The sequence below is a fragment of the Oryctolagus cuniculus genome, chromosome 7 (assembly GCF_051225735.1).
Source record: "Oryctolagus cuniculus isolate XC-2025 breed Fujian yellow rabbit chromosome 7, ASM5122573v1, whole genome shotgun sequence".
In the NCBI taxonomy this organism is placed as follows: Eukaryota; Metazoa; Chordata; class Mammalia; order Lagomorpha; family Leporidae; genus Oryctolagus; species Oryctolagus cuniculus.
Window position 1 is genome coordinate 56767170 of NC_142873.1, and position 14226 is coordinate 56781395.

The 14226-nt window shown below is 56.4% G+C and overlaps 1 protein-coding gene across 5 annotated transcripts in view; it reads left to right on the plus strand.

The window, feature by feature from the left end:
- Positions 1-1711: 1711 nt before the first annotated feature.
- The window catches only part of SYT6 (synaptotagmin 6), a 60473-nt gene continuing 47958 nt past the window's right edge, over positions 1712-14226 (plus strand). For 3 of the 5 annotated variants that reach the window (XR_007923500.3, XR_007923501.3, XM_051856141.3), the window contains exons 1-2: positions 1712-2030; positions 12899-13250. Coding sequence is in view for 3 of the 5 variants with exons in the window: in XM_051856141.3 (XP_051712101.1) it covers positions 1868-2030; positions 12899-13250 (515 nt within the window). In the remaining 2 variants the exon portion in view is untranslated. Of the gene's footprint in view, positions 2031-2654; positions 2795-12898; positions 13251-14226 lie in introns of those variants that run through there. The other 2 variants (XM_051856140.3, XM_089336996.1) reach the window with 2 other exon arrangements.

Consider the following 14226-nt stretch of genomic DNA (forward strand, 5'->3'; position numbering starts at 1 on the left):
GTGACAGAGTTGCCATAAACACGGGCAGAGAGCAGTTCGTCTCCATTTCTATTTTACATAAACATGATCCCGTGGCTTCCAAAACTGCTAATCAGCATGTGGCCAGGGGCCTCCAGGTTCTTGTCTCGCTGCAGTGGATGGTGGATGGGGAGTGAGGGGGCCCCTGGACTCCTCAGGTGGATTTTTAGGCAAGTGGAGATGCCAGAACCTCATCTGATCTTGGAACTGCAACCCAGAGCCACTCTCAGGAAGGTGGCCTGGATTGCATCCTGTCACTGGGTAATACCTGCTCAGTCCTGCCCACCTGAATTTTCAGACCTCACAAAAGGCAGGTGCCAGGGGTCTGGGTGGAGGCTATGAACCTGCATAATTGGGCAGTCTCCTAGCCCAACCAGGTGTCCACGTGATAGTTGCGCCAACTGGATCTTCAGCACCACGGACAGATCCAGGGCACCCATCCCAGGAGGAAAGCCCAGCCGGCTAAGCCAGGGTCCTATGGTGTCTCGGCTTAGCCTTTGGCGCCCAGAGCACTCTCTGCCCGGGGCTTGTAAGTCCAAGGGCTGGCAGGTGCAGCTGGCACAGATGGCACCCTGTGGAGACTGCCGGGAGCTGGGACCCGGAATCTCCTCCACTCAGAATGTGAGTCACTGCCCAAGCCACTTCCACTTAGTGCGTTAATTAGGAGGAAAGACCCTCCTTCCCCCACCAGCCACCTGGGCACACAGGAGCTCTGCAGCTTCTGGGGCTTCCTGCTGAAGTTCCCCTCTTGTCTCTGGGAGCTTCAGGTGAGCCCATGGAAGGAGGGGCTTCACAGAGGACAGGTGGAGTACCTGACAGTGCTAGTGCCAGCAGTGGCTCACAGATTTCCAGGAGGGAGGGCAGAGCCCAAAGACCCTCCCCCGACCTATGCTCCTGGGCCCCACATCCCAGGGCCATGGTGTTGGGGGGAGGCTCATCTTCAAGTCTAGCCTCAAGCCTTCTGTTTGGCTTCAGGCCTACTGGCCCTTGTGGTGCCCAAGGATCTCCAGAGGTGTGGCACTGATGCGGAGAGGTGGATCGGACGGGAACTGAGCGCCCTCTTCAAATGCCCCCCATTCCTACTAGAAACTTTCGCCCTCCTGTTGCCATGGAGAGAGACGGCCGCGGCCTCCTGTCTCCATGGCAACGTGCGGGTACCACGGACCGCAGAATTGCGGGGCTCAGAAAGTCCTTGCACAGTTTGCAGGGCCCAGAAGACCTGGGGGTCTTCCACTCAGGAATCCGAGACTCAGGACACCTCTGACCAACTCCTCCCGTTGAGGACCTCGGTCTGGTCCTCCCACTCCCAGCCGGGATCCCCCTCATTCGCCTGGGGGGGGGGGGCGGGTTCCTGTGTTTTTGCGCCACTCGTGTGGCAGGAGACAGTTCACCCAGTGTCTTCCTAAACACTGCCTGGGTAACTCGAGGGAGCCGGAGAAGCGCTCATAATCATACCTCTTTTCTGGAGAGGCTCGGCGATGCCCAAGGCCGCACCAGGCAGGGTTTACGGAGCCGGACCCCGGTTCCTCCCTCTGCCTCGTACTTTCCAAGATGTGGGGCAGCACCCTCCGACCCCCAGACCTCCCTGCTCCTCGGTCCCCGCTTCTAATCCGCCAAGCCTCGGGCCGGTCCCTGAGCGGGGGTGGGGGGCGGCCGGGAGGCGCCAGACAAGCCAGCTGCCGCGGGATGCCACGTGAGGGGCGGGGACCCTGCGGAGAAGTGATTAAAAGCAGCACAGAGCCGCAGGGGGCCGCTGTGGGCAGGGTCTTCACCCGGCCGCCTTGCCCCGCCCCAGTCCGGCCGCGGCGCGGGTTCAAACGGCTGCGGGGCAGGCCTGGGTGTCCCGGGCATGACCGGCGTGTGGGAGGCCGGGGGGCCCCGGTGCCAGGCGGCGCTCGCGGTGCTGGCTTCGCTGTGCCGGGCCCGGCCGCCCCCTCTCGGGCTGGACGTGGAGACTTGTCGGAGCTTCGAGCTGCAGCCCCCGGAGCGCAGTCCGAGCGCGGCCGACGCAGGTACCGAGGGACCCGGGACCCTCCCCTTCCTGGATCCTTACCCTGGAGCCTCCGACCCCTAAAGCACCGGCCCCGAGGACCCCGGGACCTAGAAGGAACTCCGGCTCGGGATTCTGGATTCGCGGAACCCTCCTCAGCCAGCCCTTTGGCCAGTAGCCCGCAAAGCAAGGGGTGATGCGAAGGGGACCTAGGTGACACAGCTCGCGGTCCCTCTCGTGGGACCCCTGCCGAACTCCCCCGCAAAGCTGAGCTCCGGGGACGCGGTGCCCCCTGAGCCTCAGTTTCCCTCCCTCGCTTCTCTCCGCCGGCGACCTGTCCGGGGAAGGGTCGGCGCACCGAGTCCATCCCGAGCTAAAGAACGCGTGTGTCCTCGGGGTGCCTCGGTCCTGGGTTTATCGGCCGGTCGGTCCCGGTGGTGGTCACGGGCCGGGCCCCCCGGGTCTCCTCGGGAGAAACTTGGGTCTGCGGCGCGCACGCGGTCTTTGTGCCCGGCCAGTCTCTGGCGTCTCCGCCGGGGGCGGCGGGGGGCGGGGTGGGGGAGGGTGTCGCGGCGTCCTCCCCCACCCCCCGCGCCCCTATAACTCGCTCCCGCGTCTCTGACTCACTCGGACTCGAGGCCGGTGCGCGACTGAGCCGGTGCCTCTCGCCGACTTTGCCAAGAAGGCGCCTCCTGCTCGAGCCGGGCGGACCCTGCGCCGGGCGCAGCCCACAGCGGCCGCCGGGTCTAGGCGGGAGCCCGAGCCGGGTCGAGCTCGCCGGAGCCGGTGAGTCCCGAGCCCGAGCCCGAGCCCGAGCCCCGTGGGGCCGGGGCCCGGCGCGCAGCTGCGACGTCTCCAGGGAGTCGCGACAGCGGCAATGGCGTGTCGCGCCCTGGCGGCGGGAGCTGCGGAGGGTCGGCGGCGTGGCGGCCGGCCGGCCCCGGGCGTATACCTGCTGCACCACGCTCGCCGGCCGCAGCGCGGCTCCTTTGTCCTGGTGTCTGGAGGGACCTGGGCAGGAGAGAGTAGGGGGTCGCGTCCCCTCCGGGGGCCGGGGGTGGGGGAAGGGCCTGGGGGCACTGAGAGGCCTGGAGAGAATGCGGCGTGGGGGTGGGGAGGTCCCGCCGGGACCAAGGCGCCGGGGCTCCTGGAGGCTCCGCAGGCTGCACCCCTCCTTGTCCCTCCAGCCTTGCTGGGCTTAGGGGTCTCCGGGAGTCGCCCCGCGGTTTCGCACCGCTGGAGCGGGAAGGGGAGGAGGGGGCTGCGAGAGGCGGGAATTCGGTCCCTACGGGGTTCCCCAGGGGCCAGCAGCCAGGGGACAAGGGAGGCGGTTACCGGAGCAGGTACAGGTAGGGTAAGCGCCCCAGCGTCGGCAGATTCTAGGGCCCTGTTGTCACAGGAGGTTAAAGGTCAGAGGTAGAGGTGGATTCTGGGTTAGGGAAGGGGCAGAGGGTCCAGATGATGCTTGCCTGTGTGAGGGGCCGTGTCCTGCCCTGCCCGGTGGGTGTAGGGCGCGCTGCTTTCTCTCCGGCCCTGACAGCGTTTCATCTGTCAGTGGGTTGATTACTGCAGCAGAAGAGACTGAGGGTAGACATAAAAAAGAACTTTCAAGGGGCAGTACTGTAATGGAGGTTGTGGAGCTTGATTTTCCCTCGTAGAGATTGTCAGCGCACGTCAGGCCCAGCAAATATTATCAGACTGGTCCTCTGGACACCACCCAATTCCCCGTACCCACCAGTCACAGCTTCCCCAAGAGAGAGTCACCTCCTGTTTCCCCCGACTCTCCTGCTCCCTTCTGTCTTTTCCTCCAACAAAACATCACCAGTGCTGGTCTGGATCCCTCAGAGCTTAGAAGGTGAGACAGGTGAGACACACCTGTGGAGTTTCACCTGGGTGAGAAGCTGCCTCTCCTGTCTGCCCAGGGCAGAGGTGTCGGGGGTGGGGGTGTTGCTGGAGAGTGTTGCGGGTTAGTATGTGTGTAGCACATCCTGATGGGGGCATGGGGGCGGCGCTGGCCAGCGGCATGCCCCTTCCCCTCCACCACAGGCTTGGATGGCCAGGCGGAGGGTGAGAGAAGCCTGAGGGGCGAGAGCCAGCCGGCCCTGATGAATCAGTATGCCTGCCCTACAGGCTGCTTTCCGAGGCAAGTTTGAGTTGTCAGCCCTGGGGAACTTTAACTTTGGCTGCTGAGTCACAAGCCCCAGGAAGCCTTGGGGCCAGGCTGGAAGACTGAAAGGGATAGGAGAGACAGAAGGAGATTCTTAATCACAGCAGAAGAAAGTGGTTGAGGGTGGCTTTGGGACCTTGAGAATCTGCGTGAGCACAGGGTCTGGAGAGATGCTGTGGGGTTCAGGATTTTCCCACTTCCCAGCCTGCTCGTTGGCATCCCAGATCCTTGTTTCCTGAAAAATATCCAGGTGCCTTGGCCCTTTCGTTCCCCCTGCCTTCTTCCTGCTCCAAGTCTCTAGTAACGCTGAGAGTCTTGATCAAGATCCAGACTGCACTGTTGTTTACTGAGCCCTCCCTACCTGGCAGGGTCTGTGCTAGGAATTGCACCAGAAATATCAGTTAATCGGACCCAGACTTGGAAAGAGCTGTACACACAAACTGTCCCAACTAAAAGCGAGCTGCCTTGTGCTTCAAAAACTGTAAAGCAAAAGGGTCCGCTTTCCTCTATTTAATAACCTCCCCCTCAGCCCCGCAAGTGGATACTGTCAGTTTGCCACCTTTCTTTGAGGCATTGGCCCTGGAGGTGAATGAACTTTTTCCGTAGGTCAAGTTGCATCGACTTAGGTGTGGCTGGTGTGTGGTCTGGGCTTACAGGGTAGTAAGCAGAGGTCCAGAGGTGTTCCAGAAAATGCAGGAACCTGATGGGTGATACCACGCAGCCCGGCCCCTCCCATGCTCACCTTCCAGCTGACCCATTGCCAGGAGATGTGATGTTTGTGGGCTTCGCCCATGACTCTGTTTTGTGGTTCAGCTATCTGGCTTGGGAAGTTGGCTTTTTGCAACAGAGATGAGTTTTTTTTTACTTGCTTGAGTTGGCAAATTAAGTGTACAAGGTTTTCTTAAAATACAAAGCTTCCATAGCTGAACAATCAGCTACTCCTTTTCGCCTTCTTTGTGGCGTTAGCAGCCATAGAGCTGATGTTCCGACTCTAGTGTGTTCTGAGCGTTAGGATTCTAGACACAAAGTCTAGTACCTAGGAGTTGGAAGTCCTCTTCACCCTGTAAGGGGGCTTAGAGTGAGGTGAGCCCTCTGGTCTCCTCTATCCCTCCAAACTCTACAGCGAAGATATGTTCTCTTCTAAGGGTTTTTTTGTTGTTGTTGTTTTGTTTTTTGTGTTTTTTTGTTGTTGTTTTTTGTTTGTTTGTTTGTTTGATAGGCAGAGTGGATAGTGAGAGAGAGAGACAGAGAGAAAGGTCTTCCTTTTTCCGTTGGTTCACCCCACAATGGCCGCTGCGGCTGGTGCACCGCGCTGATCCGAAGCCAGGAGCCAGGTGCTTCTCCTGGTCTCCCATGTGGGTGCAGGGCCCAAGCACTTGGGCCATCCTCCACTGCACTCCCGGGCCACAGCAGAGAGCTGGACTGGAAGAGGAGCAGCTGGGACAGAATCTGGCACCCTGACCGGGACTAGAACCCGGTGTGCCGGTGCCGCAGGTGGAGGATTAGCCTATTGAGCCATGGCGCCGGGGTCTTCTAAGGGTTCTAACTGTGCTTTGCCTGCCTTGTCTGCAGAGTTGGGGGTGAACCATACCCTCCAAATGATTAGGACTGGCCGTGAGGCACATGGGTCAGGCCAGGTTTCTCTGGGGTCTGTGTAGGAGTGGGGCGGGTGCTGGGGGAGCAGAGTAAGAGAAAGTCCTGGCCCAGCTAGCTGGCACCTCTGCTAGTCCTGCTTAGGAAGGGACACCTCTAAGGTCCTGGCCACACCCGGGAGCTGCACCCAGAGGGTCTTGGCAGTAGGTGTGAGCAGGGCAGCCACAGCTGGGTGCCGTGGGTCATGGTGACTCTGCATGGCATTCCCTTCTGTCTTCTGGGGGCGAAGGGGTCTCTCTCTGCCTGTTGGTCCTGTCACTAGTTGCAGGGGTGAACAGGAAGAGGAGCACAGAAGGCAAAGGCTCTTTCTGGCTTCCTGTCTGCTCCTCTCCTCCACTGCTCCGGCCTCCATCCCACATGCACAGGCCCACGTGCCCTGGCCAATCAGACAGAAAGGTACAGCTACCATCTGCCTAAATCATAATATTAATAATTGCGAAATTAGTGCCAAGGCCCTGTGAGCTATAACACCCCACATTAGTGTCCCATTTATCTCCGAGTCCCCTAATGACGGCAGAAGCGGGCCGAAGTCGTAAAGCTTGGTGCGGCCGTCATTAGCGCGGCATTGTCTCTCTTCATCACGGCCTTTCCAGGAGCATTAATGCCTTCTCTGTTTGGGCTCTGTTAATTAGCCTCATCGGTAGCTCAGCCTGGATATCTGAAAGAGGCAGAGGCAGCAAAGGCCCCCCCTCCCCCCACCCCTGAAATTTAATTACACCCAGCTCTCCTAATGAATTTCCAAGCCATGGCAGAGCTTGCTGTTAATTGACCATGTCTGTGAGCCTCACTCCACACAACCCTTGTTCTCCCAACACACGCATGTACACACACACTCACACAAGGGCTCCCCAGGTACATCTCTGGTGGAACTTTTCCGTGGGCCCCCAGTTGTTTGCTGGGTGGCTGGCGGGGAACCTGCTGGGTCTGCACTTTCCAGAGAAGAAAGATGGGACAGAGGGGTTGAGTCTCCAGGTTCAGAGGGTCAGGCCGAAGAGTGGTGGAGGCCCCCGCCCTCTGCAGAGTACAGCTAACCAAAACCTCAACCACCCGTCCCCATGGATACCTGGTTCAAGAGCCTGGACTTTGGCCTCGAAAGGCCTAAATACTTAATGCTCTGTACCCTTGCAGTAATTATTACTTAGTTAACATTCATGCACTTGATTTCTTTGTCCCAGAGAGGTGAGTACGTTTCTTACGGTTGCAGTGAGATAACATAAGGGGCACGATGCTTACTGGGTAGAAATAAACAACAAATAATATAGCACTATTGATGTTAGTGGTTCTTTGTTGTTTGTTTGTTTGTTTGTTTTGAAAGGTAGAGTTACAGAGAGCAAGAGGGAGAGAGAGAAGGGTCTTCCATCTGCTGGTTCACTCCCCAAATGGCCACAACAGCCAGAGCTGGACCAATCTGAAACCAAAGCCAGGAGCTTCTTCCGGGTCTCCCACGTGGGTGCAGGGGCCCAAGGACATGGGCCATCTTCCACTGCTTTCCCAGGCCATAGCAGAGAGCTGGATTGGGAGAGGTGCAGCCGGGACTCGAACTGGCGCCTATATGGGATGCCGTTGCCACAGGCAGAGGCTTCGCCTACCGCACCACAGCGCCGGCCCTGATATTAATGGTTCTGTCCAGTCTCTTTGCCCCCAGGCTCCTGGCCCTCTGTGCTGCTTGCTTGCCGGTCTCGGCTATGCTTTGTCTGTGTCTCCATCAGTGTCTGAACAAGAGCTCAGCCAGGCAGCCCCTGCTGGGCACAGCCTGAGCCTTCTCCATTTCTAAGGGGCCACCAGCAGCCCCAGGCCCTGAAGCCAGCCTTCTCTGGCTTTGGGATGAGCAGGGAAAATGATTCTCTCTTTTGTCTTCCTCTCCCCAGTTTATCTTTTCAATCACAACCTGTTAGTGAGAATGCTGGTGACTGTTAGAAAATGGATTTTTCCTGACATGGGAGCCCATTAGAAACATGGGAACAATAGCCAGCAATAAGAACTGCTGATGGACCGTAACACTATGGGTGGGAGCGTCAGGAGGGGGCACGAGGGAGATAAGAAAGCCCAGGGCTGCTAATTAATAACCCTACATCTTCTAGGGAGGAAGGAGGCCCTGGCATGTCACCCACCCTGCCAGGAAGTCTCATTTCAGGTGCCAAGCTGGTGCTGCCCTGATGGGCTTCAGGGGCTCATAACTCCCCAGGAGAGAAGCACCTGGGCAGCCTCAGATGTTTTACCTCCAATCTGGGGTCTGACCTTCCCTGCACCAAGGGCCTAGCTTTGGGGCTGTTCTGCACACAGGAAACTGCACATTACCATCCACCAAAGCGACACACCAAGAACAGTAGCAGCTCACGTTTTGGGGGCATTCACTGTGTTCCAGGAACTGTGCTCTAAGTTTCAGCTTCTTTAATATTCTCAATGATTCTGTAAGGCAGGAATAATTAGACCCCTCACTGCATAATAGGGGGAAACTAAGGTGTGCAGAGGTTAAGCAACTCGTTCAAGGTCACAGTCAGAGAGCAGTGCGGATGGAGCGTGCTCTGTGGTCGTCTTGCTGCTGGTGCCCACCTGGGACGCCCGCCCTGTTTCTGAGCACCACGGGAAAGTCCAGTTCCCCAGCCAGGGATAGGAGCCACATGCTTCTGTACACCGCACCACATCCAAAGCCTGCCTCCCTGACTTTTTCCTTTCCCAGAGACCACCGGACACTTGGCTACGATGGCTTCCCAAACCAGGTGTCCACGAATACCGAAGTCCCGCTGAGAGCTGAAAGGAGATGTGTCACAGCTAACACTGAGTGATGGACACATCTTCCCCCGCCCCCACCCCCGATTTCCAGGAATATTTTGCAAGAGAATAGGATATTCTCAAGTGCAGGTGTTTCTTCCCTAGGTTTCTTCTCATTCCTTTGGAACTCACTAGCTGGCTGGTGGTAACAACAAAACAACTGAGAAAGTAGCGAACAAATGAGGGTTAACAGAAAACTGGCAGATGTGTGATCTTTAATAGAGCACTATTATGCCCTGAAATGCACAGAGCCTTGGCTACTATTATCTCTGCCGGTGAGATTGCTCTTGGTTTGTAATAATAGAGCTAAATCTCTCTGTGAGTGCTCCTGCCTTGCAGTTGATCTGCCTGCTAAAAAATTTCAAAACTAAGAGATGTTCAAACCCAGAGTTGGCACAGGTAATTCTAATTAAAATACCTAATATTTACTACATTGCTTATTATATTCTAGGCCCTGTCCTCAGCACTTCGGATACACTTTTGGTCTCACTTAAACCTCACAGTGACCTTATGAGGCAGATATTATAATTATCTCCATTTTAGGAAACTAAGGCACACGATTTAGAACAGCGCAGGTGGATACTGAATGAGCCCAGTCGGACTTCAGGGCCACACTGCTTTCTGTTGTGAGGCAGACGGAGAAATAAAGACGGAAGAAAGGAGAGAGAGAATACTAATGATCGGGAAGTCCCTTCTCTTTTTCGATGCACCTTGAGGCTTACCTGCGCCTTGTCCGGAAGCAAGTGCATGGTATAAGTAGGAAGAGGAGCAGATCGGGACTCAGAAAGGTGGTGGAGTTGCCCACCAAAGTTATGGCTGCCTCCTTCCCCAGGGTCAAGGTGCAAACAAGGAAGGTGTTTTGACTTCCTAGGAGACAGCGTGTCCTGGTGGGCTGGCCCTAGCGAGGCCAGGGTAGGAGGGCACACGTCTTGGGCCATCTGGGCCTTTGCACAGCCCTTAGGTCATATATGGGAACCTGCAGCCCTTCCCAGCCTCAGTGCATCTTTGGCCAGGGGATGAGGGCTGTCTGAGTTCAAAGACACTTGTCGTGATGGTGAAGGGGCTAAATTCTCAGCAGTGATCCCCCCACCGCCACCTGATTCTTCTCTTACCAGCCTTGTCATCACCTTGCACCCCCCTGGGGGTGATGCACTGTGTGCTCAGAACTGATTCTTCCTACATTGCCTGCCTGTGAGGTGTCGGAAGCCCAGGCTCTCCTAGTCCTGGAAGGAGATTCTCCAGGCCTAGGAAGGGCTCTGTGGTCTTGCATAAGCAGTGTTGAGCACTGGCGCTGATTCCTGATAGTCCATACCCCCTGCCTTCCTAGCCTCAGCCTGGAGGGAGCAATAGCTGGGCGTCCCGTGGAGATGTGATGGAAACAGCAGACATGCCAAGGACCTGCTCCCTTCCCCCACCCCTCTTTTTATTTATGGATTCAGTTTTTTGTAAGGCTGAACATTTAAATGCACCCTACGCTCTCTGGATGCCCCTCCCCCCTCATTAAAATTCTAATTATTACCAGAGCAAGTAAGATGTATGATCAAAGGAAAGCAAAGCCTAGAAATACCTTTTGTTTTAAGGTGACTCATGTTTCAGAGAATGCATCCAGAACCGGCTGTTACAGAACAGATGTAAGGAGTCTGGAGACAGCCAGATACTTAGAATAAGGGCATGTGTGTCTTTTGTGGCTTTCCTGGTGATCCCAATGGGACAGGACCCTGAAGAAATAGTCCCCAAACCATGTGGAGTGTGAACTTATAGCAACAATAAACAAAATGGCTTTTGCACCTCCAATGTATGTTCTTTTGTGTTCTTCAAGGGGTGACCATGTAGGGCCAACTGGAGCCAGACTGGCTAGGGTAGCCCCTGGTTCTACCTCTTCCTGGCTCTGTGACCCGGGCAGTCTCTTTCACCCTCTGGGTCTCAGCTCCATGTCTGTACAGTGAGGATAGTATTGCACTTCTCAGTTTGGAAAGGAGTAAATGAGTGAATATGGAAAAGGCACTTGGAATCTTGCACATACTAATGTGGGGTAAATTGGCCGAGTCCAACAATAAAATGTCATTATTATTACCAACCTGGATATTAAAATTTTGATTTCTTATATTTAAGATAATAAAGGAACATGAAAATAAGCTGTATCTTTTCCTCTTGTGGCCGCCAAGTGCATGCACACCAAGCCTGGAGACCGTTAGTCTGCAAGTTAACTTAGGATTGGGGCTCCTGGTCTTGGCAGTTAGTGTCGGGGAAGGACTGGCCGCAGCCCCTTTGGCCCGGGAAAGGCTCTAGTGTCTCTGGGCAGGAGGAAGGGGACAGTGGACAGTGGCCTAGGAGGTGAGGGCTTGAGGATTCTTTGCCATTATTCCCTGTTCATGGAGGTGTAGCTTGACCCTGGGAAAATAACCTGCAACAAGGGAGTTGGGAGGCAGTGCTGGCTCCCCGGAGAGCATGGCTGATGCTCCCACCGCCTTCTCAGCTGCCCCTGGAGGTGGGACAGGGCCCCCGGGGCTTGTGAGAGCCCCCAGCATGCCCCCACAGGGGCCTGGGCTTCTTAACACCCCAGGTCTAATTCAAAGCCTGGCACATGGCAAATGCTTAGGAAGTCCTGGTTGAACTTCATCGAGATGAGAGATAATTGCAGCTCTTCTGTATGCCACTCATTCATTCCTTCACTCATTCATTCCCATATGCCAGTTTCCATTCCAGGCCATGAGTCAGACAAACAGGAGTAACAGAGGGTCACAGCAGCCCACAGTTTAATCAGGGACAAACAGGCTGAGACAGTAGAGAGAGTGCCAGGCTGGCCCGTGGACATCTGGACCCAGGTCCAGGCTCTGAGTCTGACCAGCTGATGCCTGCAGGCAGGACCCTCCTCTGGGCTGTCATGGCTACCTGAGAAGCCCAGCCTGCCCTCAGCACTTGGGGGGCCATTTCTCACTCTCATTCCTAAACATTTTTTAGGTATTGGGACAGGTTCATGCAAAGGATGCAAACCCACACACTTGGCAGGGGACAGAGAAGGAGGGATGAGCCAGAGAGGATGCCCCCTCTGGAGGGTGTGACCAGTCCCCCCATCCTCCAGCCTGTCCCCCCTTCTCCACCCAACCTCTCCCACCCCCACCCCAGGCAGGAGCTCAGAACAGGTCCCACATCACAGCCTTTGCTGCAGAAGCCTGGATCAGTAAGCGTGATGCCTGTGTGGTCTCTCAGTGTTTCAGTCACTGTGCAGACAGCCTAACTGAGCTCTCCTGCTGGCCTGTCCACAGGTGACCTTTTGGGGGACCTGCCAGGGAAACCAGTGCTTCAGAGCCTTCTGACTTCTCCCCTCAAAGCTGGAAGAAGCCTTGACTTGAAGGTTCATTGCTAGATCTGGGGATGGATGACAGGCGAAAGCCTTCTTTTAATAATTTTTCTGAAAGGGAGGCATTCGCTCGAGCTCTCCTGGGGATAATGGGCACCTGGGGGTGGCCTGGGGCTGGGGCAGTGAGTGCGTGCCTCCAAACCTACGGTGACACCAAAGCCCCAGCAGAGCTCTGGCATAGCTGCTGGGGCGGATAGGGACAGCTCTGGGGGTTGTCTGTATTGGCTTTGAAATACACGGTGGGAATCAGATGTCGTGTTCCTTCATGCAGGTGTTTCTTGCCCCCTACAATGTGCAGGGTTCTGAGAGTGCAGGAGCAGCTGAGCCCTAACCTCAAGGGATGTGCTCGGCCCCCTCGGCCCCTTGAAGTCAACTCCATGTTCATTCTGCCCCTGCCCTGATCTTGGGGTGGTGGGACAGGGCAGGGAAGAGGATGGGCACGCGCGCCAGCCTCTGCCCCCTGAAGCCTCACAGCCTGTTCAGGGAGAGAGCCGGGAATAGAGATGACTCTGCTTGAAGTCTGGCCATAGTAACAGCACTAATAGAAATGCAAACAGCATCCAAACAGGAACGCTTCACAAGTTTGCACATTTGCTAAGGCTGCTGCGACTGAAATTGCTTTGCTTTCCCCCTGCACATAGCAGCAGGCAGTAGGGGAGCAGCCCAGGTTCTCCCCAAGCTGGCAGGGCATGGGGGCAGGGGATGCTGGGGAGATCGGGCTGAGGGTGACACCAGGCTGCGGCGACAGCACCGAACGGACAATCGCGGGTCAGCCTGAGACCGTGTCTCCCCCTGCCTTGGCGGGTTTTCTCATGACCACTCTTTTCTCTTCTTCCGTCTTTGTCCCCTCTGTGTGCCCCCTCTCCCTACACTGTCCACCCCCCTCCCTGCCTCTGTCTGTCTCTGCCCCACCCTGCCCGGCGCATGTCGCGGGCAGGCACCTCTGTCTACCTCCTCGCTGTGGTGGTTATCGTGTCTGGCGTGGCCCTGGTGGCAGTTTTTCTCTTTCTCTTTTGGAAGCTGTGTTGGAGACCCTGGAGGAGCAAGGAGACCTCCAGCCCCTCGTCCGCTGCTGACCCCACCGAGGAGGCTCTCCAGAGCCCCAGCTCCCAAGGCAACATGGCGGACAAGCTGAAGGACCCCAGCAGCCTGGGCTTCCTGGAAACGGCCGTGAAGATCAGCCACACGTCCCCGGACATCCCGGCCGAGGTGCAGATGTCAGTCAAGGAGCATATCATGCGTCACACGCGGCTGCAGCGACAGACCACGGAGCCAGCCTCGTCCACCAGGTGAGGGGGCACCCCGGCTGCCCAACCCTGCCCGCGGGTGAGTGAGAGCCCAGCCGGCCCTCTGAGAAAGGACTGTGTCCAGGGGTGTCTCCTCGGAAGGGGACACCTGGTGAAAGGGGAAACTGAGGCAAGGGGCTATGCACGCGCTGTGCACTTAGGGTTTGTGTGGGCCTGAGGGGAACAGCACAGCGAGTAGGGGGTGGGTGTCGGGTATTTGGAGAAAGGGAAAGACATTGGTCTAAGGAAAGAGACATGCAAAGGCCCACAGGGGCTGAAGTTCAGGATTTGTTTCCAGGCAGTAAAGCTAGGCTGGCAGTGCATGGAAGACAAGGCAAGAGCGCGCCGGCAGGCTCACAGCCAGGGTTCGTCAAAAGATCTTGAAAACCTCTCATTGTTCCCCGTGTGACAGCAGTTGTCTGTGTGACATCCGTTCACTGAAAACAATGACAAAAACGAATACACGATGGTAAAAACCTCGTCTACACTCAGGCCCACTTTTAAAAGGTGGGGTGCATGTGTGTAGGAGGAATTGTGTTTGCCCAAAACCAAGGGCTCTTGTGGATGCCTGGATCCCTGCCGTGTGTCTCCTGGCCCCCAGGGGACCCACGGCGGCGCACGAGGCCTGGTGTTCAGACCGCAGGCAGCGATGAGCGTGCCGGGCCATGTTGCCAGAGCTTGTCCTGCGGCCTTGAGCAAGTGGTTCACCTTCCTAGGCCTCACTTTTCCCAAACGGAGTCCTCCCAGGTGGTCGTGAGGGGCCGGCAGAGGAGGCCAGGTGACAGTGAACTCTAAGGCATGCATCACTTCGTGGATACCTGGCCCTGTTCTAAGCACTTTAGTTGTATTATTTTACTTCACCTTCACAGCCATCTTATGCAATTGCTATTTTTATTATCTTTGTTTTTATAACACAGAGAGGTTAAATATCTTGCCCAAAGTTACACTCAACAAAGTAACAAAGCTGAAATGAAGCTAC